Raw genomic sequence first — 27,823 nt, forward strand, 5'->3', positions numbered from 1 at the left:
AGATGAAGCTAGGGCCAGGTGGCTGCAGTGGAGATAAAGAGAAAGAGAGAAGTTTAAGACATGGAAGGTGAAAGTGACAATTTGGTGATGACAGCACATAGGGTCTGAAGGACAAGATATGCCAAAGTTGGTGTCCCAGGTTTATCCAGTTGGCCGGTTGATACCATCTATATAAATAGGGACTACCAGAGAATGATCTTAGTTTTAGACATACTGAGGTTTAAGGAGCTTCTGAGATATCCTAGAGATGCTTTAAAATAGGCAATTATGTATAAACATGTGGAGCTAAGAAGTCTAGTCCAAAGGGAAAAATCTACACCTATATAAACCTTGAGAGAAGATATAATTTCCTAGGAAGAGAGCAGACTGAGAAGATATAGGCCACTGACATTTAATTGCCTATAGAACATGACGAATATCCAAAGGAGCTTAAAAAAATACTTCAATGTAAATGAACTCTAAGCACAAAATTAGCCTTGGTCTCATATTTTGTAAATTTTACTTATTTTCTTATTAGGTAGCATTCAATTATGTATTACTTGTATTAATGAGGCAATACTTAGACAATGACCTCTGTATTCCTAACAGAGTCCTCCTTAAAATTCAATTACTGCTCAGCAAATACTGCTCAACATTTCGGTCTTCTGGTTAATCTAGATCAACTTCACTACCTTGGGACTAAATTTGACAACAGATAATATAGTGCTCAAATCTATTTTCCTGTGTAAAGCTGAGTGAATGTGACCAAGGATATAATCTATAAATCTTCCAAATAGTTCAGTTTAATAGTTCTGAAACAAAGCCTATTCAGGTTTTGAGAGCAATTAGTATAAATTGTGGTTCTGTGCACTATTTTATTCTCTAACATCATTTATATCTGTAAATATTATTTGATTGTCAAATGTCATTATCACCAATACTACCCAAACAATTAGAAGAGATGTCCATTTGAAAACCCGCTAGCCTCTATTTTATTCCTTAATAGGGAAGTAAAATATAGAATATGTAAGTAAGTTATCAAGAAAGTTATCACAGAATAGATAAATGCCAAATAGGAAAATTCAATTAGATATCACCTTATTAGAACTGACCCCTATTATGTAAAAGAAGTAACAGGAAAATATCAATGGAATAAAAATGGAGTTGATTATTTAATAATACTTGATATACGGTAAACAGATACAGATGAAAATGTTCTTTTAAAAAATTATTGGTAAAGTTAGCCTTGGATTCTCTCTATATTGTGACTTGGAGCTATGATACATTGTATTATCTAGGTGATTGTAGATTCCTAAGGCAAAAATGGCTATAAATACACAAAAAATACTGCAGTGCAGAACTGTTGTTTGCAGTTAAGTGTGGCCAAGTGACCAAATTCTAGCCAATGCAATATGCGCAGGAATAATGTATATATAAATAACGTTTCAGGTATAGTACTTATTATGTATTATTCTTTCTGTAAACATTTTCTGAGGGCTTAATGTATGTCAGATATTTTGGAAACAAAAAATAATAAAAGCTATCCTCTAAGAGATCTCAGGTTAAGCAAAAAAGAGATTATCATAATATTGTATTTCCCAGGTTAAGCTCCAGGAAAAGCAAAAAAAGAGATTATCATAACATTGTATTCTAAGTGTATGACAGAAGATGTAGTAGGAATAGACAGGAAGGGTCTCCGTGCAGACTTGAGAACACATAAGCAGAAAAGGCTTCCTGAAAGACATGGTTAATTAAGAAGGCATAAGTAAAGGAATGGGGTGACTGACAGTTCAGGTAAAGAAATTTGGGTCATAAAGGTCTACTAAAGAGTCTGGATGGTTTTAAGTCTGTGGAACGCTAGTGAAGGATTTTTCAGCAAGGCAGTGACATGCTCAGATGTGAATTTTAAAAGAACAGTCTAATGGCAATATGAAAAATTAATAGGGTGAAAGAAGAATGGCAACATGGGAGACCAGGACTCAGGAGAATACAATTTAGATGGAAACTAATGACAGCCTGAATTTAAGTCAGTGACAGTGGGAATGGAAAGAGCTAGAGAGGGTGGGGGTGGGTATGCTGGGAGGATGAGAGACACTTAAAAAGAGAAATGGTAAGATTGTGGCCAAGTTTAACAGAGATGGAGGAGTAAAGTTAGACTTCCAAGTTTCTGGCAGGATAATTTAATGAATGTTGATACTCATGTATCAAGACAATGGGAGAAAAGAGGAGTTCAGGTGTGAACATCCTTAGATTGGGGAGAAAATTGCTAAACAGACATTTAGAAATGCAAACCTTGGGGCACCTGGGTGGTTCAGTTGGTTTAGTGTCCGACTCTTTTGACTCTTGATTTCTGCTCAGGTCATGATCTCACAATTCATGAGATCAAGCCCTGAGACAGGCTCTGTGCTGGAGTCTGCTTGGAATTCTCTCTCTCTGCCCCTCCCCCCACTCTCATGTGCACATGCATGTACTCTCTCTCAAAATAAACAAACTTAACAAAATGAAGTATTTGAGGTTGTATTTCTTTTTTTTTTTAATGTTTATTTATTTTGAGAGAGAGAGAGAGAGAGAGAGAGAGGGGTGTGAGCAGGAGAGGGGCAGAGAGAGAGAATCTCAAGCAGGCTTTGTGCTGTCAGTACTGAGCCTGACGCAGGGCTTGTTCTCAGGTACAGTGAGATCATGACCAGAGCTGAAATCAAGAGTCAGATGCTTACCGAATGAGCCATCCAGGTGCCTCTCAAATACTCTATTAAAGTCAGGTTGTAGATACACTCTTTATTCTTTGGGTGGTTTTTGAAATCTTGGGTTTCATTAGATAAATGTGTGCAGCAATGTTTCTCAGAGAGTGGCCCACTTGTAGGCATCTCTACAACACTTACTTTAAGCCTCATCCCTCACCTAATGACTTGGACTCTGTGGAAAGTCCAGGAATCTCTGGTTAGTTCCCAGGTAATAATCCTTATTTATACAAAAATTTAAGAATCACTGGCATATAAAGTGGAAAAGAGTCTCAAGTACAGAACCGTGGGAAATTTCAATACTGAAGGCAAGGATTCTAGAGAGTTATATTCCAAATTATTCACAGTGATGATAAAGGGATGATGAAATATGGAATTTTAAATTTTCTTCTGATCAAAAGATCATATATTTTTGAAGTTGACATTCTATTTTAGTATAGATGATACAGATTTATAGTTAAAATAGGTAAGCCAAGTAATGACTAGAATAGTTATTTACCTCTCTCTTTTTAAAACTAATTTTTATTTTATTTTTTTATTATCATCTTATTTTATTTTAGAGAGGGAGAGTGTGAGCAGAGAGAGGGGCAAAGGGAGACAGAGAGAGAGAGAGAAAGAGAGAGAGAGAGAGAGAACATCTATTTTTTTTTATGTTTATTTATTTTTGAGAGAGACAGAGACAGAATACAAGTGGGTTAGGGGCAGAGAGAAAGGGAGACACAGAATCCAAAGCAGGCTCCAGGCTCCAATCTGTCAGCACAGAGCCTGATGCGGGGCTTGAACTCACAAGCTGTGAGATCATGACCTGAGCCGAAGTCGGACGCTCAACTGACTGAGCCACCCAGGTGCCCTGAGAGAGAAAGTCTTAATTAGGCTCCATGCTCAGTGCAGAGCCCAGTTCAGGGCTTGATCCCACATCTCTGGAATCATGACCTGAGCTGAAATCAAGAGCTGGATGCCCAACCAACTGAACCACCCAGGTGCTCTAAAAATAATTCTTAAATCGGAAAAAACTTAACTTTGAAACTAGACAAAATATCAAATATGAACTGTGCAATGAGAGGGTCCAGCTCACCATGTGACAACTCCCAAAATGGCTGCCTTAAGTATATCACAGAAAATTTAAAATAAGCTGAGTACTTTTCCTAAGTTGGTAATGTTCTTAAAAACAAAACAAAACAAAACAAAACAAAACAAAACAAACCTTAAAAGGGATAGTATATTTCTGCATTGACTCTACAATTTCACTTTGTGTATTTCATGGCAAGAAACACCCTTTATATAAAATAAATATAACTGACAGTACTAATAACACAATTGTTAAATATTTCATTGACTTTAGTAAAAATTAATGTCAAAACTAGTACTAGGACTACAGATTCCAACTTTCAATCCTGCTTAAATCAGACACATTTTAAAATTAGACAATCTTTAAGCTGATTTAGTAGCCATGATTTTTATTTTTTTTTAATTAAGAAAAAATGTGTTTTTTTTTTTAATTTTTGAGAGAGAGAGAGAGACAGAACAGAACACAAGCAGGGGAGTGGCAGAGAGCGAGAGGGAGACATAGAATCCAAAGCAGGCTCCAGGTTCTGAGCTGTCAGCGCAGAGCCTAACGTGGAGGTCGAACTTATGTACTGTGAGATCATGACCTGAGCCGAAGTCAGATGCTTAACCGGCTGAGCCATCCAGGTGCCCCTAAAAGCATGATTTTTAAAAACAAATTTCCCATTTCCCCTCTAGGATTTACAGGCAGTTTATACTTCAAAATATAGAATGTTTTGAAGATGGTGGATACTGCAGTAACCACTGCACAAAAAACAACTTAGGCTTGTTTAACAAACTATTTTGTTTTATACTGAAATAGTAAAATGGCTATATTTTAACTCTGAAAAGTTTCAAAAGGCACTCATGTTCTCAGAAGCATAAGACATTTTTCATTACCATGAGCTCGAAGTAAAGCTTCAGCAGTAAACAGTGGAGCCTGAAGCATGTCTGCAGTTTCCACAATAAGCATATCTTTCAATCTACGAAGATCTTGAGGCCTTAATCCTTCATATGGCTTTGAAAAGAAGAAAATCAAGTTAAATTGGCTGTTATACTCTTAGGAAATTCGAAATGCCTAGAAACAAAATTATATGATTATCATTTATTCAGTCTTCCTATTTCAGTTTGATAACTGAAGTTAAAACGGTTCTATATGTTCTACAACTATGGACTTCAAACTACTCTTTCACAGGTCTTATTATAAAAGCTAGAAAGTGGAATGAATGCCAAGGTTCATGCACCTTATCTAAAATAAAGGTATCATACTATAATGACAAGACAAACTTACTTTATACCTTTGAAAGTTTGGATAATACAAAAATTAGAAATGAAAACCTTATAATACCACCACTGAGCAATAATCATTATTAAAGTTCTAAGTGTTTTTATCCAGTCTTTGCTTTTAGCAAATCAATTATGTGTAAATATATGTGTTCAATGAGTTTACCCACTGAACCACAAAACATTTACACTTATTAAGATCCAACTTGGATTATTAGTGGTTTACATGATACTTATTAATTAATTTGGGGAGAAGTGACTATGCCATACTATTCAGAGCTCTTAGTCACAAACGTATTACCTCTGTTTATTCAAGTGTTCGTTAATGCTCCTTAGTTTTCATTATATAGGTACTATATCATATCGGGTTTTTAATTTTTTTGTTATCCTTTATCTTTTCTTTTAACAGAAAACAAAATAAAAATCACAAGTGTTTCACTATTCAGAAACAATTACTGTTTTTGCTATACTTGTTTCAAGTCCTTTAAAAAAATTTTTTAATGTTTATTTTTTTTGGTGAGAGAGCATGCCCAGGGGAGGAGCAGAGAGGGGAGACACAGAAACCGAAGCAGGCTCCAGGCTCCAAGCCGTCAGCACAGAGCCCTATGCAGGGCTTGAACCCACGAACTGTGAGGTGATGACCTGAGTCAAAGCCTGACACTTAACTGAGCGTCCCTCAAGTCCTTTTTAAAACACAATGAAACAAAAGAAGCAAAACTTTATATAGTAGTCTCCCCTGCAAAGCCTCATTGGTGGGGGAATGTGTGTTCCAAGACCCCCCACCATTGATCTGTGAAAACATGGATAGTACTGAACCCTACGTATACTGTTTTTTTTCCTATATATACATACCTATGATAAAGTTTAATTTATAAATTAGACATAATAAGAGATTAACATCAATAAAAAAGAACAATTGTAATACACTGTAATAGTGGTACGAATGTGGCTTCTCTCTCAAAATATGTTAATGGACTGCTCACACTTCTTGTGATGGTGTGAGATAGTTAAATGCCTGCGTGATGAGATCAAGCGAGGTAAATAACATAAGCATTATGATACAGTGTTAGGCTACTACTGACCTTCTGAGGATATGTCAGAAGGAAGATCATTTGCTCTGGATTGTAGTTGACTGCAGGTAAATGAAACCTCAGAGACAAGGGGTGAGGGATTATATAAAAGTAAAATAATCTGTGACATGTTTTCCCCATTACATTTCCCTAACTCTCCCCATCCTTGCCTATGGAAATCACTATCATGAATTTGACATATGGTTGTCATAACATTATGGCATAACATTATATCACTAGGCAATTTCCTTTTATTTTCACTCAATATTGTTATTATTAATATTGATACACATGTATTCAAATCTTTTTTTATTATAAATTTTTTTTTAATGTTTATTTATTTTTGAGAGAGAGAGACAGAGCACAAGCAGGGGAGGGGCAGAGAGAGAGAGGGAGACACAGAAACCAAAGCAGGCTCCAGGCTCTGAGCTGTCAGCAAAGAGCCTGATGTGGGGCTCAAACTCACAAACCCTGAGCCGAAGTTGGACACTTAACTGACTGAGCCACCCAGGTGCCCCCCCTGTATTTCAATTCTTTAAACAGTTGTAACCAGATTACTACAGTAAACATAGACTAAAGGCCATAGCTTAAAAAGCAGTAGAAATTCCAAAGAACTGAGAATGTATTTTGGCAGCATGTATCACAGTCTCTAGAGAATTCTGGGTAATTAGCAAACCTCATCCATTTTAGCTGATTTACAGATATTTTAGAATAATATATTATCTTTATTTCTTGCTTCATTTTTTTGTATCATGGAAATCATTTTACCAAGTCTTACTTAACCTCCTATGACTGCGATTCAATAGGGATAATTTTTCTCAGTTGACATGATAAACTTTCCTGATCCTTACAATCCCAACTATCATGTACAGTTTGCTTTTAAACTAATTTATGAACCACATTTTCCCCTGCAAAAACTTAAGAAATCCTTTTATGGTTAAATTTATAGTATTCACTCCAGTATAGAAGTTACACACTATGTAGAACATTACTTCTAAAAAATATATTCCAAGTTTATACTTGGGATTCCAGGTACCTTTCCTGCCTCAGCAATGAGAATGGATATTTCTCTCTCTCTCTCTCTCTCTTTTGTTTTTTTAGAAAAAGAGAAAATGTGTGCATGATCAGAGGAGGGACAGAGAGAGAGAGAGAGAGAGAGAGAGAGAGAGAGAGAGAGAGAGAAATCCCAAGCAGGTTCCACGCTCAGTGTGGAGCCCGATGTGGGGCTCAATCCCATGACCCTGGGATCATGACCTAAGCATGCATGACCTGAGCAGAAACCATTGGATGCTCAACTGATTGAGCCACCCAGGCACCCTGAGATTAGGTATCATTCTGCTTTCATTTATGTAATCCAAATAAATTTTGAGTACACATATATTAAAAAAGAGAGACTATAAGCAATCTGCATATATTAAGTTTAAAAAATGCATAGTTTTAAACTTAAAAATGTTACATTGGAAGAAAAATAGTTCTTGAAGGAGAAAGATATACTGTCTTCATGGGCATGTGACATATTCACTCTGAATCTCTGCAACAGAACTATAATTAGGTCATGTGAAGCATTTCAATACATTGCTCAGTCCCAAGCGGGCACTAGCCATCTCTTCTGCAAGAAGAATGAAAATGAAGGTGCCTTTCTCTTTCTTGTTGCAAAGATAAACTGCTTCTATTTTCAGATTAAACACAATCTAGCAATAACCTTCAAAGCAGTCAGTACTGATACATAGAAAGAAAACGGAAACTAATTTAAAAAGGAAGACAGTGAATAAAAGTACCTCTTTTGCATCAATGCATACTTTGCTACCAAAATACCACTGAAGAAATGCGAAACAGCCTAACATACAAACTGTACCCCTTTGATATCAAGTATAAAGTGACAGTTATCTTCAAAAACTGTTTCATAAAAAAACTATGACAAAGGATTTATGAAAGAAGAAATTTGTTTTTATGTTTTTCCACAATGAAAACAGCTTCCCCCTGACTATATAGGTAAAACATGCTTGTTGTTAAAAATGAAAAAAAAAAAAAAGGGGGGGGGGTACTTATTTACTGAATTATATTGGTAATTGTTAAAATTTTAGAAGATGTGAAAGGCACTCAGGGAAAAAAGAGTATTTCCAATTTCTCTTAATATCAATCTCTCATTACCTGATCCATGAGCCTAGCCTGGAGGAGAAAGGGTAAAGAATAGCTAAAGAAAGTCTTTAGAATTCTAGGACCCTTCCCTTTGTTTTAATTTCCTTGCTCCTTACTCAGCTGTTCTCCCCTGGGATTAAGACAAGGTCTACCCTGATCTGTACTTTGACCTAAGAGGAAGGCAGCTGCTCTTGCACAGTAGGATAAACCAGCTAAGGCAATGTCCATCATATGGGTTCCCTGCCAGAAAAACAGCCTGAGCCTTCCTGGGTTATAAGACCTAGAGAGGAATTGGGAGAGGGGATTCTTCAGATGGCTTTCATAGCAACATATTGCTCAGTTTTCCCTTCATTTACTACATGTAGCCACACAATCTACTCCTACAGAGCCTGACCCCTACCAGGCCCAATACCCACTAGTTTCTTTGTTCTGCCTTTCCAGATTTATATAAATTAAATACAGTCTTCCCAGCCATCACTCCAACACAACACCTTGTTTTTATGCCCCTATAGCAATTAGCACTCTCATAAACTGTGTTCATTTACTTTTTAAGCTTATTTGTGTGCATCTCTATCGATGCTGGAATATAAGCACCTACAGGGCAGGGGTTTATCTTTGTTCCTCACTGTATCTCCAAGCTCCTAAAACAGTGTCTGGCAGAGTAGTCCCTCTGCCAGTTTGTTGAATGTCCCTCAACAGTTTTGTTGAATGATGGGATGAAGAAGTAGATTTTATTCATTTGTAAACTAATCTGAAGGAAAGAACTTAATTAAAATGTGTCAAGAAGAAATTATAGAGATATACTATTATACACTGTCCAGATCATTAATTGAATCAAGAAACTTAGCTAGAAAAAACACTTCACCTTGGGAACAGGAATCTTTTAAACTACCTAATTATATAGTTTAATACAATCACATAGTGGGTTGTATAAAACTATTAGCATAGGCAGAATAATCCAAACATTGGTCAGGGTCAAAGTAGAAAGTATAAAAATGAATTTTAAAGAAAGCAATTTTGTTTGGTTTTATTTTTATCTTTTTTTTTTAAAGTTTATTTATTTTGAGAGAGACAAAGAGAGAGAGCGTGTGCATGTAGGCACGAGGGAGGGGCAGAGAGAGAGAGGAAGAGAGAGAATCCCAAGCAGGCTCCTCGCTGTCAGCACGGAGCCTGATGTGGGGTTTGATCATGCAGGGCTCGATCTTACTAACTGTGAGAAGATGACCTGAGCTGAAACCAAGACTTGGACACTTAACCGACTGAACCACCAAAGCATCCTGGTTTTATTTTTAAAATTGTTATGAAACACACATTACTTAAAGTTAACAATTTTAAAATGTATATTTCAGTGGCCTTAATACATTCAATAATGTTGTACAACTACCACATACATCTAATTCCCAAAATTCTCATCACCCCAAAAGAAAATCTCATACCCATTAAAGTAGTCACTCCCTAGTCCTTCCTCCTCTTCGGCCCTGGCAAACACTAGTGTGCTTTCTGTCTCTATGGATTTACCTATTCTGTATATTTCATGTAAGTGGAGTTATTTAATACGTGACCTTTTGTGTCTGCCTCCTTTCACATAGCATGATGTTTCTGAGATTGATCCATATTGTAGAATGTATTAGTACTTCTTTCCTTTTTGTGACTAATATTCCATTGTATATGTATGTATACCTCACGTTTTATTTATCCATTCATCTGTTGATAGAGATTTGGTCTTCAACGTTTGGTTATTGTGAATAGTGCTGCTATAAACATTTGTGTGTAGGTATTGGTTTGTGAAAGTATTGTTTTTAAACATTATAAAATATCAGGCAAAATGATCCTAATAAGGATTAAAAACAAAACTAGAAAACTAGAAAAAAACTGGGGCATATGATTACAATATTAACATTAAAAAAATTCAGAAGCCACGGAGTAAGAAAAATTTACATCTCTGAATATCCTACGTGAAAACAGAAAAATATACAAACTTTTCTTGGAAAGCATTAAGAACACACAAACCGTCCAAAGAAAAAAACTCAAATGAACAATCAATTTACAGAATAGTCAAGTAAAAAAATTCAAACAGGTACCATTTGTCTAAACTAGCAAAAATAAAAACACTGATAATATGTAATGCTAGCAGAAATATGTGGAAAAGAATTCTCTAACATGCTACTAGAAGAAAATAAACTGATATAATCTTTTAGGACAGCCTAACAACATCTATTAAACTATAAAATATGTACATCTCATGATCCATCAAACCAATTTCTACAAATTTATAGGGAATATACTTTTAAAATATGTATATAAATGCAGTAACAATTATATATGATGACCATGATTATAACAGCATACATTTAGATAAAACATATAATGATTCAGGCACTGTTCTAAGTATTTACATATATTAACTCATTTAAGCATCACTACAATTCTATGAAGTAGGGACCATTATTATCTCCATTTTAAGGAAGAAGAAACTGAAGCAGAGGAATAACTACTTAAGGCCACATAGTATGTCACTCATGGGACTAAAATATGAATCCAGTCAGCATTGCTTCAGATCCATGTTTCAAACCACAATAATGACACAACTAGATAAAAATATATATGAAATAAATAGATAAATATTCACTTTAGCCTGTTTTTAATATCAATAATATCTAAATTATTTAAATATTCATCAATATTTAATAGGAAAGATGGTCACGATACATTGTTAAGTTGAAAAAATATTTTAGAGTTGTGGAGGATGTGGAGAAAAAGAAACTCTCATGCACTGTTTGTGGGAATGTAAATTGGTATAGCTACTGTGGAAAATAGCATGGATGTTCCTCAAAAAATTAAAAATAGAAATACCATATTACTGAGTAGTTCCACTACTAAAGAACTCAAAAACACTAATTTGAAAAGATATATGCACCCCTATGTTTATTACAGCATTATTTACAATAGCCAAGATATGGAAGCAATCTAAGCATCCACTGATAGATGAATGGGTAAAGATGTGGTGTATACACATATACCTGATGGAATATCACTAAGCTGTACAAAAAGGATGAGATCTTGACATGTGCCAACAACTGGATGGACATACAGGGTATTATGGCTAAGTGAAATAAGTCAGATAGAGACAAACAAATATATGATTTTACTTAAACATGGAACCTAAAAAAAAAACGAATGAAAAAAAAAAAACAGAAACAGACACATACGTACAGAGAACTAATGGTTGCTAGAGGGAGGGATGGTGAAGGGGTGGGCAAAATGGGTAAAGGGGAGTGTGAGAAACGGGCTTCCAATTATGGAATAAATAAGTCATGGGAATAAAAGGTACACATTAATTTATTAGGGAATAAAATTAATGGTATTGTAATAGCATTGTATGGTGATATATGGTAGCTATATATTTGTGGTGACCACTGCATACCATACAAACTTGTTGAATTTTGTACAATTGAAATGAATGTAACACTATGTGTCAACTATACTTAAATTAAAAAAAAATTTTTACAGAAAAAAAATATTGCAGCAGAACTCAATGACCTTCCTTTTGCAATAAAAATTCTATGTTATATGTTTGTTTATATCATATGTATGTTTCTTAAACAAGACATACAAGAAATTGTTACCACTGTGGGGTAGAGTCAGGAAGGAGGAAATTTTTTACATTTTTTTAGCAATAAATACTCATTATAAATTTTAAGAAATGCATGAAAATAGAAAAATAATAATAGTAAAAAAACTTATCCATACCATAATTAGCATTTTGGCATACTTCAATCTCAATATATACTAGTCTTTTCTATATAATGAGTATCAAACTGTTATGTAACTTTTTGTTAACTTAATAGTTTATTATAGTTACATTAAATTCATTTAGATCTTAAGTCTATTGATAATGAATACTATTATTTTTCTGATTTAATTATAAGTTAAGATAGTATCTTTGATAAAAAGCCTAAATATAGTCATTAAATGTTTTTCAGTTTAATCATATTATTTTTAGAATATTACTGTTTAAATATTTTCTTCTGACTAAATTACATTAATTATTACAGTAATATATGTATATATGTATGTATGACTCAAGACGATAGATTATGAAAAGTCAGACAGTATAGCAAATAGAGATGCTTTAGCTTGAAGTCCGAAGAATCAGTTTAGCTCACTTTGATCCTGGTAGGTTATTCAACTATTTTCTGGTTTATCTTCCTCATTTAAAAAAAGAAGGGGGCATAACAGTTACTTAAGCTTACTGTGTGAATTTAACAACCATGTGAAAGTGTTTAGGACATTGGCCTCTCTTTCTATGTGTGACTTAACCTGAAAAAGCATTCCGATAAAATAACCTAATTTAAGAAACACAAAGGGTAAAAAAATATAAATTTCTTAATTCCAAGAAACTCAGTTCCTTTGGTAATCTGGAATACTGAAGCTCAAAATACTTAAGAAATACCATCTATGGATGTTCACTGTGTAAGCAGTGTGTCAGACACTGAAAATACTCTGTTGAAAAAGGCAGTTATGATTCTGGCCCTCATGGAGTTGACCATCTAATAGGAAAGAAGGGCAAAAAAAAGAATAAATACATAAGCAAAATCATTACAGCATGTGATGAGTGTTATAAAAAGTAGGGTGTTATGGTAAAGAATAATGGAAGGAGAGGGACCTATTTGGGAAAGAATAGTCCAAGATTGCCTCTCTGAAGAACTACTGAGCCAGCCAAAAGAAAAACTGGGAGAAGATTTCTGATATAGAAAAGAGCAAATGCAAAAACCTTACTGTAGTCTAGCTATTATAATTAGAGCAAAATATGCTGGGAAGAAAGGTTTGAGATGATGTTGGGAGAGGTAGTAGTGAGACCATATAAGGTTTTATATCTGAGAGAATAGTTTGGATTTTATTCCAAGTACAATGAAAAGTCACTAAGTAATTTAAGAGATTTATATGATCTAATTTAAGTTTTAAAATGTCTTTCCAGCTTATGTGTACAAAATGGATTCTAGGGGGACCAAAACAGAAGGAAGGAGGTCAGTTAGGAAACTGTTACAGTACCTCAGATGAGAGGTTAGGGTGGAGAGGGCCTGGGGAGGTAGGAGTAGAGACTAGGAGGAGTAAATGGATCTAGGTTATACTCTTGGAGGTAAAATTGACAACATTCTCAGATTGTTTGGATATAAGGACAAATGAGGAACTGAAACGCTTGCCCATTTATGCTTAAGCAATTCAGTGGAGGGAGGTAATGTTTATTGACACAAGGAAGACTTAAAGGAAAACCAAAGAACAATGTCCCTGAAGCTAAGGGAAGAATGCTTCACTAAGAAGGGAGTGGTCAATTGTGTCAAGTGCTGCAGAGGAATTCAAGTAAGAGTGGGAGAGAACAGTACCCACTGGATTTGGCAAAATGGCAACTCTTGATATTCATGACAAATGCACTTCCAACAAAATAGAAAGGAGGAAAGTCACGCTGTAAGAGGCTCAGAGATATGGGGCTACAACTGAAGGGGGAAAGGGAGAAAAGTGGTCAATGGAGTGACTGTTTTGCTGTTTTTGTTTTGTTTTAAGATAAAAGTTAGCAAAGCATGTTTGTTGATAAGAGCAACCTAGAAGACAGGAAGGACTGAGGAACAGGAGGACTGCAGTTTTAGAACAGTAGAAATGGTTAGGAGTTCATATTACACATTAGCATCTCTACTTAAATATAAGTAAACATATACATATTTTAGAGCACAGTTACCACCTCCAGATTTTCTAGATGTATTTTTATACTTACGGCTATATAACATTTTTTTTTAATGTTTATTTATTTTTGGCAGGGAGAGAGAGAGACAGAGCATGAGCGGGGGAGGGGCAAAGAGAGAGGGAGATACAGAATGCAAAGCAGGCTCCAGGCTCTGAGCTGTCAGCACAGAGCCCAACACGGGGCTCGAACCTACAGACCGCGAGATTATGAACTGAGCTGAAGTCGGACACTCAACCGACTGAGCCACCCAGGCGCCCCTACTTATGGCTATACAGATGAAATGGTGTTAAGCATATTGCAGAGAAGACCACACAAACTGGATTTTAAAGTAGAAAAATAAAATTTAATATAAAATCCGTATCATTTATTTAAAAAAAAAAACACCTTACCTCTCGTTTGTCTAACGCAGCATATTCAGCTTCTATTTCTTCAGCTTCAGGATCTCGTGAGAATACCATTTGTGATTCCAGATTGAGGGCCAAATCTTTGTGGTGCTGCTTTTCAGCACAATCACAAGGAGTATCTTTATTCTCATTCTCAGCAAACAAGTCTCCTCCGTGTTTTACTAAAAGCTAAAAAAGATTTTTTCAAAAACTTGCAACCACAGATTTAAACAGGTTACTTCATGCTACGTATTTGAAAAAATTAACAATATAATGAAGTGCAACAAAAATACAACAGTATGTACTTGAAATAACAATAAAAATTTAGATACCAGTGACTTTTTAAAAAAACATTTTTAATGTTTAGTTATTTTTGATAGAGAAACAGAGTGCGAGCAGGGGAGGGGCAGAGAGAGAGAGAGAGGGAGAGAGCTGCAGAATCAGAAGCAGGCTCCAGGCTCCAAGCTGTGAGCACAGAGCCCGATGTGGGGCTCAAACTCACAGACCATGAGCTCATTACCTGAGCTGAAGTTGGACATTCAACCCACTGAACCACCCAGGTGTCCCAATACCAGTGACTTCGATTTTAAGATGGTAATTCTTGTTTATTAGCATTTAAAAAAAATGTTTATTTTTGTGTGTGTGAGAGAAAGAGAGAAAGAGAGGAGACAGAGACTGGGTGGGGAAGGGGCAGAGAGAGAGAGAGAGAGAGAAAGAGAGAGAAAGGGAGACAGAATCTGAAGCAGGCAGAAAATCCAAAGCAGGCTCTGCTGTCAGCCTAATAGCTTGATGCAGGGCTCGAACCCATAAACCATGAAATCATGACCTGAACTGAAACCAAGAGTCAGACACTTAACTGACTAAGCCACCCAGGAGACCCAAACAATCTTTCAATTTTTAAAAAATATTTTATTATTTTATTATTTTTAAGAGAGACAGTGCGAGTAGGGGTGAGGCAGAGAGAGGGGAGACACAGAATCCAAAGCAGCTCCAGGCTCTGAGCTGTCAGCACAGAGCCCAGAACGGGGCCCGAACGCACAAGCTGTGAGATCATGACCTGAGCCAAAGTCAGATGCTCAACCAACTGAGCCACCCAGGTACCCCTACAATCTTTCAATTTTTAAAGGTGGGATTTCATTCCAAGAAATATCACCTTAAAAATACATGGAAAAGGGCACCTGGGTGGCTCAGTCAGTTGAGTATCCAACTTTGGCTCAGGTCATGATCTCACAGTTTGTGAGTCTGAGCCCTACATCAGACTCACTGTTGTCAGAGCAGAACCTGTTTCAGATCCTCTGCCCCCTCTCTCTGCCCCTCCCTAGCTTGCTCTCTCTGAAAAATAAATACACATTGGGGCGCCTGGGTGGCTCGGTCGGTTAGGCGTCCAACTTCGGCTCAGGTCATGATCTCACGGTCCGTGAATTCGAGCCCCGCGTCGGGCTCTGTGCTGACCGCTCAGAGCCTGGAGCCTGTTTCAGATTCTGTGTCTCCCTCTCTCTCTGCCCCTCCCCTGTTCATGCTCTGTCTCTCTCTGTCTCAAAAATAAATAAACGTTAAAAATAAATAAATAAATAAATAAATAAATAAATAAATAAATAAACATTAAAAAAATACATGTAATAGTGACTTATTTATTACTATTGAGGTTTCTGACAGTTTTGCAGAAGTTAAATACGTTGTTACTAGAGGCTATAGGTTCAAATTTCCCCGTTATGTCTACAGAAACATTAGGAAGGACATTATGCCATGAGGACCATAATCTAGGACGCAATCTACCTAAAGGACAGCCTGACAATTAGTCATGGAGCTGATTCTTTTATAGAATTCAGTCATGATCATAGTAACATAGTAACGGCCACCATTTATTGAGTGTCTTCTAAGCTCCAAGCCTGATGTTAAGTAATTCAAGTACACATTCTTATTTAATATTAACAACCCCAGGGATATTATAATGTCTCAGAAAAGTTAGGTAACTTGACCAAAGTTACCCACCTGGCAAGCAAGAGAACTGGGATTCAGACAAAAGTTTGACCAATTTCTTATAACCATAATTGGATATTGTACAGACACACAGAACAGGCTAATCACATAAATTAAAAGAAGTCAAATACATCCTGGGTCCACCATAAAGTTCTACCTAGATCTTATTTATGATCTAAAAGTGAATAGTTTTTAGTTTTTATGGCATTTAATAAAAAAGGTAGCTTCTTCCCATTTTCTTCCATATAATTTTATCTTCTCTCCCTACAACAAACATTCAGATCTTCCTATAAAGTTTCTTTATTGCTTTTGGAACTGGAATCCTTATGATTCCTCTATAGCCATCCCAAGAGGCCTGACAACATAAAGGACTTATATCAATGCCGGGCCTGAAAGCCATGGGCTAACTTGACAAGCCCAATGGATATGACCTTCAGTTTCTTGCTCTAGGCTGAAGGTATACCTCAGAGCTAAAATGGTTTAAAAAAATTGGTTTTAATTGTTAAAAACAAGCATAGAAATAAATCAGGAAGAATACAGCTTATGGCCACAAAGCTTAAAGTATTTACTCTTTACATCTGGCCCTTCAAAAAAAATTGTTAAGCATATCTCTAAGCAGTCACTGCTGTAGCTACCTTCTAGAGCCTGCTATTTACCACCTAGAACCTTCCTAGTCAAAGTATCAACTGGGAGTTTGTTAGAAATGCTGAATCTCAGCCTTAACTACCCAAATCCCTTCCACTCCAGTCCTCTGAATCAGAATCTGATTCTGATGTCCAAGAGATTCTTAAGCACATAAAAGTCTGATAAGCAGTGACCCTAGACTATCACCTACGTGTCTGTGGAAATGGATATATTTACATTTTATAATATACTCAATACTGGGGACTTGTAGTAAGTCCAGAGACTTATCATACCTATAGTACAGTCTATTACTATTTTTTAGCCTTTCTGCTTCACAGGGTACCCAATCCTAACAGACAATTAACTATTTGCTTCTGATTGCTATTGCACTAAGAGAGCCGACTTTATTTTCTGGTTTTTTATTCAGAGTAGTTGGAAAATGATTTCTAAAATGAACACTGGGAAAGCTTTCAAAGCCATGATGTATGTGATTTACTTTCACAACAGATATACCACAGAAGAGATTTAAGTATTAGCCAACAAGATAAATCACCTTTAACTTAATGCCCCAGTCCTTAACAAAAGCAAAGACAACAAAATTTAAGAGGTTATGCCATCCCAGAATACTGCTGTGGGGAACCTTCTTAAGAGGATATACTGGAGTGTAGACTGCATTCCTTGGGGTTAAAGAAAAATGGGGGGGGGGGTGGCACCTGGGTGGCTCAGTTAGTTAAGCGTTCAACTTCGGCTCAGGTCACGATGTCAAGGTTCTTGGGTTTAAGTCCTGAATCAGGCTCTGTGCTGACAGCTCAGAACCTGGAGCCTGCTTTGGATTCTGTGTCTCCCTCTCTCTGCCCCTCACCTGCTTGCACTGTCTCTCTCAAAAAATAAATCAATATTAAAAAAATTTTTTTTAATTAAAAAAAATGGGTGTGTGAAGAGGGAATGTGTGAGAAGCCATCATTGAGAATCACTGCTGAACATATTTAGAACTTGGATAAGATTTCTTGCCTTCATTGGTAATCTATCTTCAAAAGGGGTTCCCAAATGACTGGAGTGGAGGCAAGGGGACTACAAAGAACTATATCTCATTGCTGCAATTGGCACCTGTAGAGAAATTCATAATCGGTGATAAAATGTAGGGTCCATTTTTGTAGCCATTTGTTTTGGCAAGTTAAGTCAGCATGTATGTACCTTTGGTATAGAAGCTAGCTAACAGCAGTACTGCCTGACACTGGAGCAGTCCTTAAACAGTATTCCAGCTTGGGGTGCCTGGGTGGCCCAGTTGGTTAAGCGTCCGACTTCAACTCAGGTCATGATCTTGCGGTTTGTGAGTTCAAGCCCCACGTTAGGCTCTGTGCTGACAGCTCAGAGCTGGAGCCTGCTTCAGATTCTGTGTCTCCTTCTCTCTGAGCCCCTCCCCCACTCATGCGCATACGCTCTCTTTCAAAAATAAACAAACATTAAAAAAATTTTTTTTAAAAGTTATTTCAGCTTGCTGAAATTTGGGGCATCAGGTTGGGAACACCAATAAGTGAAAGATGTTTTAGGTAGGGATATCCATGAAATCGATGCTGCAAAAAGTCAGATGTTCTGCTTTTATAGAGTAAGGAAGTTACTTGGGGTTCTGAACAGGTAGTTGTTTTTTTTTTTTTTTAATTATTATTTTTTATTTTTTTATTTTTTTTGAACAGGTAGTTTTTAATCACCTTCCTTACTCTCAAAGCAAGGAGGACTGAATACTTTATCCAAACGTGATTTTTAGTCTATTTTATACACTTGGTAGTACATGAAATGTTCTACCTTAAAAGAAACATCTGATTATTACTATCTCAACACATCTGTTCATCTATTTTGCCTTCCTTTCTGTTTATAACCTCAAAGGGAGAGGGGTAGGGCAGTCCCTAGTATTCAAGACAAATCCCTCCCCAACCCTTTGACCCATAATCTAAGTGGCTGGTAACTCAGGACAAGTCAATTGACTTAAGTCTCAGTATACACAAATCCATGGGTAAAATGAGGTTTATACAATCTTGAGAAAAGATGTTAAAAAAAAAGGTAATTGTTAAAGTCTGTTCTGGTTGAAAATTACCATTTCATCATCTCTATTTCCTGTATGACCTTGAGCAGTCCATTACCCCTCTATCTTCCCTCTACAACTTTTTATTGGCTCCTGGTACACGCGTTCTTTATCTTAGTTTTGTTATCCTTCTAGTTACTTTCCCAATGTTTTCCTTTCTTTCCCGACCACATTTCTCAAATTAGTGACTGACACCCACTGTCTCTCCACTTCCCCAGCAAATGACTCAATTACTCCCAGCAATGACTTTTACCCTGATCATTTCACTAAAACAGTATTTCTGAAAATTGTAAGTACTCTCAAATTCAACAGCCATTCTTGGTTTTCTAATAGCTTTACCTCTTTGCGGCATGTCACATGACTGATTATCTTCTACCCTTGAAATTCTCTTGGCACCCTTGACAGTGTTATCTCAGTTCTTTTCTCTGCTTTTTCTTTTTGCTTCATAGGCCACCTCTTTTTTTCACTCCCTTTAAATACAGGTATTCTCCAAACTGATGCTGTGACTTTAACCCTGTAATTTTGTCTATAAGTTAAAGTCTTTTCCTTAGGCTACTCATCTATACCTTGTTTTTAGTTTTTGACTCTCTGCAGATGACACTTAATTCTAAATCTATATTCTTTACTCCCAAACAACTAGTCCTCATTTTCAATAACCTGAATACCATTTCATGTAGCTAATCCAGGACCTCAATATCCATCCTTCTAAATGAAAACTCAATTCGGTATTTGAACAAATTCCTTTACCTCATCTTACTTTTTTAATGTCTGTTAATTGATAGCAGGCTTCAAAGTAACCCAGGCTCAAAACCATACACATTCTACTTAAAAATAATTTGCTTTACTCTAATTATAAGTATGACAGCAGATTGTTATAGAAAATGTGGAAAATCAAATCATTCAAAGAGAGCTTAACATTAACATTTTAAAGTCTCCATCTTTTTTTTTAAGGCACAGATTTTACTTTTTTAAGTAAGCTCTAGGCCCAATGTGGGACTTGAACTCCCAATCCTGAGATCAAGAATCAGGCAGGTGCCCCTAAAGCTTCCATCATATTTAACCCTTAGTCTCCCACACTTTCTTGTATCAATTGACCAAGTCACCAAATGCTACCAGGTCTTCACAATGTCCCTTGCATCTGCCTCATTCTTTCATTTCCAATACGACCACACAAATCCAGGCTTTTTTTCAGTTCATACCAGAATTAGTGCAGTAATTTAGCTCCTATCATTCTCTTTAGTACACTGGTTTTCAACCTTGGCTGCCCACTGGAACCATCTGGAGAAGTTCAAATACTAGTGTCTAGGCCCCCACCTCAGAAATTACAATTTTATTGATCAGAGATAGGGTCTACACTATGGGATTTTTTTGCATGCAGCCATGTTTACAACTACTGTTCCAGCACAAAGGCTTTCAAACTGTTTAAGAATCATCTGGGTAGGGGCGCGGACGGGCTGGAACGGCCGGAGCTGCAGCCGGACGGCCCCAGGGCGGCCCGGGCGGGAGCTGCCGCGCCAAGCAGCGGGCGGCCGAGAGGCGCGGACGCAGGGGCCCCGGGAGCGGCGCGCGGGGCCCTCCCGGCAGGTGGGTGCGCGCTGCGCAGCGTCCCGCGCGCAACTTCCAGGGCGCCCTGGGCCCCGAGGCCGCGCGCGGCTTCCCGGGCCCAGCGCAGGGCGCTCGGGGCGGCATGGAGCCCACGGAGAGGCAGCATCTGATGGACGCCAGGCCCGGAGCCCGGTAAGGCGAGAGCCTGGGGAGGAGCGGGCATTTGAGCGGCATCGGACGCATCTCCTGGTTTGCAGTTTCCAGTGGATGGTTTTGCGGGAAGCTTGAAACGGGACCACACAGAAGGGACGGGAGGTTGGGGGAAGCGAGGGAAGGGAAAACCGAGCGTGGGCACGAGATCATCCCTCCCTCACGGCTGAGCACAGATCCTGACCCCTCGCCCGCTAGTGTGCGGTGGCAAGCCTGGAGCCCCGCCCCTGGCCCGACACTTTGCCCCCGGGCAGCCCCGCCCTGGGAGGCCCTGTGTCCCCAAGTGCGCAAGAGGAGGGTCTGCCCTTCTCCAGACCCTGAACTGCCTTCCTTCTCCGTGCTTGATTGCACTGGCCCCGCCCCTTGGCCAGTTCCCAAGGTCTTTGCCGCTTCCAGGCGCTGAGAGAGGTGGGGGAGGAGGGAACACCGTGGACCAAGACCCCAAGAAAAGAAAAAAAAAAAAAAAAAAGAATCATCTGGGTAGCCTGATAGTCGTATTAGGGGGAAATGGGGTGGGGTGGGGTGGGATGGGGACTAGATATATGCACTTTTTACAAGAAGCGTTATGATTCCACTATAGGTGTCTCACTGACTATCCTCTATGCCAGGACTTCTGAAACCTTAATGTGAATACGAATCACCTTGGTATCTGGTTAAACTACAGATTCAGATTTATTTGGTCTGGAATGAGGCCTAAGATTCTGCATTTCCAACAGGTTTCCAAATAATTAACGCCAGTGCCAGTCTGAGGACCAGTGTTTGTGTGGCAAGGCATCAAGAAACACTGCTTTACAAGTATCCCATTCAAATCTATTCTACACAACAACCATTAGGCTAATCTTAACCATATTTGCTTTCATAATAGCACTTCTATGATAAAAAATTTTCAGTGGCTCAACTTTCTAGAAATCTCAAATTCTTGGCCTTGGCATTTAGTATTTTCTACTTGGTATGGCCTCTATCTTTATTTTAAGTCATCTGTCTTATCATTCTTCTGCAAAATGCTTTAATCTGCATATGTCTGAGACCTGGAACAGTGCTTCTCAAACTCTGACATGTAAACAAATAACCAGCAGAACTTGCTTAAAATATTCTTGGAGTTTACCCCGAGAGATTCTGATTTGGAAATGTGGAGGCCTGGTGGGGCCAAGATTTTGTATTTATAACAAGCTCCCAGTAATAGCTGATGCTACAGGTCCAAGGGGCACACTTTTAAGTATCCTCCAAATACTAATATCTTACGCACTCAAATTATACTAGTACCCATGAATTCTTCCAGGATAAGTAAAATTAAAATGGTCTTTCTCTTCAATGCCTTTAATATTTACTGCCCAAATAATTAATATAGCCCTTAGCATAGAAACATTTTGGAAGTATAAATGAGATCACAATTTTCTTGATTAAATATTAGAAAACTGAGGCTCAGATAGGCAGTTACTCAGTTGCTGAGCTGGGATGACAATTTCTGTATTCTTTTGAGTTTTAAAACTCCAGGTGCTAAAAAACACAATATAATTAAATAAAACTCTTCAGTCTGACCTGTGAACGGTTTTTATGACTTTCCAATGAAGTGTGAAATGCTCTGATAGCTGCCAAAGTGTCAAATAGGCCTTATGGCTGTAAAGAGAAAAGTGATTTACCACCTTTGGTTTTCTAGTGACCTCTATTTGATCTAACAATAAGCATCCATACTTAAAGCTTTGAATAAGCAAGTAGGACAGGGGTGCACAGGAAATACCCAAGATAATGCTCATTTAAAAACACACTTTTCACAAAGAATGAAGCACTATCAAAACCAATAACCTCTGCACATCAACTATTTATCGAATGACTATGACAGGAAAAGCACTAATACAAATAAAATGAGGCTTAATGACTAGGCTGACTCTTAGGGAAGTCTGCCAAGAGGAGAAAGATCACTGGGCTTTTAATTGGGGCATGCTAATAGAACTAACCCATCATTCGTCTCCAAAGCCCATCTCTATTCTAAAGAAATAGAAAAACAAAAACTCAGCAACTAAGAAAAAATGCATTATTCACTGTATTAAATAAATTCTTTTAAGATTTATATTTTATTGGAGTTCCATTTTTGGGTACTGGGTATCCATTACATAGTATTTTAAAAATTATTTGTATAATTAAAGCATATAGGACTTGCTACACATTGAAAGTGTGTTATTTTATATATTTAAAATAAGCTTGTGAAGTGTGGAGTCATCTTTGCTTCCCTTTTCCAATTCTGTGCATAATATAGGGGTCAAAGGCAAAACCGTCTGTGAGCCAAATTCAGCCTGTTGTCTGTTCCTATACAGTCCATGAACTAGAAACTGTTCTTACATTTTTAAATGGTTGAATGAAAACTCAAAAGAATATTTCATTATATGTGGAAATCATAAGAAAGTCAAGTGGGAGTGTCCATAAACAAAGTTTTACCGAACACTGCCATGCTCATTTGTTTACATATTGTCTATGGCTGCTTTCAGGCTACAATGGCTGAGTTGAGCAGTTGCCTAAAATATTTACTATTTGGCTTTCACAGAAAAGTTTGCTGACCCCTGGAAAAATTCTTTGAAATATAAAAAAATTAGAATTAGAGGGCCTTCATTTATCATTTGTCCTTATATATGTTTAACATACAAGCATTTTCAACTTTCAAACAATTGCAGCCCACTCCTCTCTGTTACTTTTATCTCCTAAATGAGTTTGAATCATTTGTGAAACTCCAGATTTTCCTACTTAACGAAGTTTTGATAAATACACCAAAATGAGGATTCAATATAAGCACCTGGTTACAGAGTAGTCAACAGAGATTAAAAAGGAGGCTGGCCAAAAGAGAAAAGGAAGAGCTCTATTCTGCAAATGAGTGGCATGAGTTTGATGCAAAAAAACAAAAACAAAACCAAAAACCAGTCCAAGGTAAATTCAGGTATCAAGATTAGATATAGGGATACTGATGGCATCACTAATAGAAGGCAGTCATGAGGAGGAGCTAGAGGGTAGAAACGACTAAGTACAGTTTTTGAAATGTTGAATTTGACAGACTCTTGGAATATCAATACAAGGAAGTCAACTCAGCAGCAGTATAGCAGGAGAACTACACACTCGGTTGCGGTATCTTATATAGAGCCACTGATACCGCCACACTTGGAAGTTCCCAGAAGAACTCTATGATTAAGAGTTTTTTCTTATGTTATGTTGCGTGTGTGTGTGTTTTGTACCTTTAGCTTACTATGCAACACAATTATTACAAGAAGAAGGGGAAGTTTTAAAGTTAATCTTTCATTTTTATGGTTTGAAATAATGAGCCAAAAAAAACATAAAGAAAAACGAACCTTTTTAATTATTAAATGTACATAAGAAATTATCACCTGATGAGTTCATCAACTCTGTCTTTAAATAAACATAGAAAAACATTTTAAAGAATTAGAGAAGGTATATTTTCATAGAAATGAGTAAAACAAAAAAAAAGCTTGGCCTTAACTATGCAATCAAATAATCAATTTGGCCTTAAAGGCTATACACTGAAAATGGGGTCTATTTTATAGCAATCAAAGATCAACAGAAAATTAGTGCTAAAAGGGGTCTTTTGAGGTAATGGTGATAATTTGCTCCTGGATGGTTGGAACTGATAACCTCAAAGAGATTTAGTGACCCACTCAAGGTACTACAGATAATCACTGTGAAGACTAAGTCCTTTAGCTTTACGAAAAAATTAATACCTGATAACACTCTTTGAACTCAAGGAGTATGATACTACATGAAGATAACTATAAACTAATACTGTAAGAAGTATTGTTATTAGGTTCTTTATTTCAATGTATTTGTTTTATGTACTAGTATTATTAGAAAACACAGTAAGACATCTGGAAATTAATTATACTTCCCACGGAAACTCTTCTAGTTTAATTAGTAGTAAGCATTACCAAAAGTCATTCAAGGCCTAAGGCCGGGCAAATGTACACTCATGTATATATACAAGATTAAAGATAACTTTATATAGGTAAAGTGATACGCTGGATGTTGAGGAAAACAAGAATAAATACAACCAAGGTATTTATAGGACTCTTTTTGGATTTTTACATTTGGGCAAAGAGTTCCTCTGAATACAGAAAAATGAAAATAGTCCCCAAACAGTGTGGTTTATGAATGTGATTTGCTGACAGATCAAACAGTTGAAACATACACACACATTCATTCACACAAAGCAAATCATCAGGCCTGTTAATTCAGAATAAACCTAGCACTAATCTCCTTCACTGAGCAAAAAATAAAACTGGTAAAAACACTGTACTCAATTTTGGAGAACAATTTAAAAAGCATGTCATTGTAAACATACTTCAAAATCAACAAGTACTAAAGCAATGCTTCTAGGGAATTTTTGGAGGCAAGATATTAAAGCAGCAAAATAAGAGAATTATTACTACTATCAAGAATACGCTATTATCTACTCTAACCCACTTGAGAAATATGCAATCTCATCAATAATGATGAGTCACTGTAGCAGAGATTCTTTCATAGGAGGTGGGCACAGAACAATACACAAAAAGGTTTGTATAAAAAGTCAAAAAGGTTTGTATAAAAAGGAATTCAGGGCACCTGCATGGCTCAGTTAGTTAAGCATCAGACTCTTGGTTTTGGCTCAGGTCATGATCTCACAGTTCGTGGGTCTGAGTCCCGTGTTGCGCTCTGTGTGGAAAGTGTGGAGCCTGCTTGGGATTCTCTATCTCTTCTCTCTCTGCTCTCTGTCTCAAAATAAATTAAATAAACTAAAAAAAAGTCAAGTCTCAGGAATTCTACTGATAGCACCACCATCCCCAAATCCTAGGATATCCTTCCACCACACTATAAATCAGTGTTAGAAAGCACTGCTTAAAAAAATTGTCTCAGGTTAAATGACTGTCACTAACTTGCTAGTGGGCAAAGGTGACACAATCTTAAGAGACAAAATAGCAAAGATTCTAAAAGATTTATTTATTTATTTATATTTATTTTTGATGTTTTTAAATGTTTTATTTATTTTTCAGAGACACACACACACACACACACACACACAGAATTCAAAGCAGGCTCCAAGCTCCAAGCTGTCACCATAGAATCCAATGTGGGGCTCAAACCCACAAGCTGGGAGATCATGACCTGAGCCAAAGTCAGATGCTTAACCGACTGAGCCACCCAGCACTCCTAACTAAAAGATTTTTTTAAAGTTTGTTTGTTTGTTTGTTTGTTTTGAGAGAGAGTGTGAGTGGGGAAGGGGCAGAGAGAGAGAGGGAACGAGAGAACCCCAAGAAGCCTCTGTGCTGTCAGCATGGAGCCCAGTGCTGGGCTCAACCTCATGAACCGTGAGATGATGACCTGAGCTGAAATCAAGAGTCAGATGCTTAACCGACTAAACCAAGGCGCCCCAAAGATTCTAAAAAATTAACCGGTATCACAAATAATACCAATAAATAAAACATAAGATCAGAAGTATATATTTATAAAGTGTATATAAAAATGTATATTTAAATAGATACGAATATATATTTAAATATACAAATTTATATATATTTATATTTTATATATTTATATTTATATCTATTTAAATATATATTTATATATGTAAGTATATACTTATATATATACAAATATATATATATATATATATATTTAAAGAAACACTAAATTTTCAGATATGTATTTCAATCTGATTAGGATCATTGCTTTTCCATCAAAGATCTACATTTTTGGTAACATAGATATTCTGTGATCCAATCTATAATGATCCCCACTCACACTTGAATATATCTACAAAAGAACTTTTATGAGTTATGTACAGATTGACATGAATATACCTGAGAAAAACCCATTCTGTTGTATGTATAGTAGTGATGATACTATAAAGAGTAATGATTTCTTAGCTAAGATCCTGTATTATATGGCTGATTTTACCTAAGCCTGTTGTTATATATGAAATATATATATGGAAAAATTCAAATTCAATATAGTCTTCAGGAGCACATTAACATTAATGAAGATTAAACAGAAAATCAGCACATTTTAAATTATAAATGTTTTGGGGCACAGAGCCTGCTTGAGAGAGGGGGATTCTCTCTGCTCCTCCCCAGCTTACATACTGCACACCCCCCAAAATATTTAAAAAATACAAAAATAAATTACAAATGTTTTTTTAAAAGACTGAAATAAATATATTCATTAATATTTATCCCTTGCTTAGGGAACTGATCAATTCTAGATAATACAGCTGTAAGTGACACTTGCTAATATGTATAAACTGGTTTCTAAAAATCAACGCAAAAGTAGAACATATCTCTACTAAAGCTGTTGCTCTCAGTGACAGGGTTTAATTGATGACTGTTATCTTCTGGGATGTTAGCCAATTTTTAACTGCTCTTGATTCCATTTTATTCCCAAGGTAGACTTGTTTATGGATTTGTTTTTAATCTTTCCCTAAAATAAGGGAATGAGTTTATTTAAAATGGGTCCAGATTCTTGTAGAACCACAAAGCAGACAAAAAGGACTAGTTAAAGTAACTGTTAAGCAAAACAAGCTCTGATTATTACGTATTACCAAATACACAACTTTTAGAGTATTAGAAAACAAAGTTTTACCTCTACACAGGTTTTCATCCCTGAGGCAGCAGCATAGTGTAGGGGTGTGTTTTTTTTGTTATCAACAGCATCAATAGCTGCTCTCTCATATTCGCCTTGGTCAAGTTTTGCTCCTTTCCATCTTAAGATCATCTGCAGACAATCTGCTCTTCTGAAATCATCTTCTGCCGGGCGTGCTAAGCGAGGATGAAGGGCTCCTTCAGATATCATAATTTGAGGTCCCATACACAACAAATGCATAGATGTTTCATTGTGCACATTCCGTTTATTTGGATTTCCATCTCTACCAAAAAGAAAAGTCCTAAAATGGTAAAGAAAAAATGAAAACCAGTTTCTTTCTATCTTGAAATAAGAACACACAGAAGATAAATTTAAAAGATAAACTCTATTCCTAAGAT

At 36.8% G+C, this 27,823-nt stretch overlaps 1 protein-coding gene across 4 annotated transcripts in view; it reads right to left on the minus strand.

Moving 5' to 3' along the window:
• Positions 1-27,823, minus strand: part of ANKIB1 (ankyrin repeat and IBR domain containing 1) — a 148,346-nt gene that overhangs the window by 55,207 nt on the left and 65,316 nt on the right. For all 4 annotated transcript variants that reach the window (XM_086696413.1, XM_025929646.2, XM_086696411.1 and 1 more), the window contains exons 3-5: positions 27,426-27,726; positions 14,384-14,566; positions 4,662-4,779 (exon numbers count right to left, since the gene is read on the minus strand). In XM_086696413.1, the coding sequence (XP_086552539.1) occupies positions 4,662-4,779; positions 14,384-14,566; positions 27,426-27,726 (602 nt within the window). The remainder of the gene's footprint in view (positions 1-4,661; positions 4,780-14,383; positions 14,567-27,425; positions 27,727-27,823) is intronic.

This window comes from Puma concolor, chromosome A2 (genome assembly GCF_028749965.1).
Source record: "Puma concolor isolate L17-30 chromosome A2, mPumCon1.1.hap2, whole genome shotgun sequence".
Taxonomy (NCBI): Eukaryota; Metazoa; Chordata; class Mammalia; order Carnivora; family Felidae; genus Puma; species Puma concolor.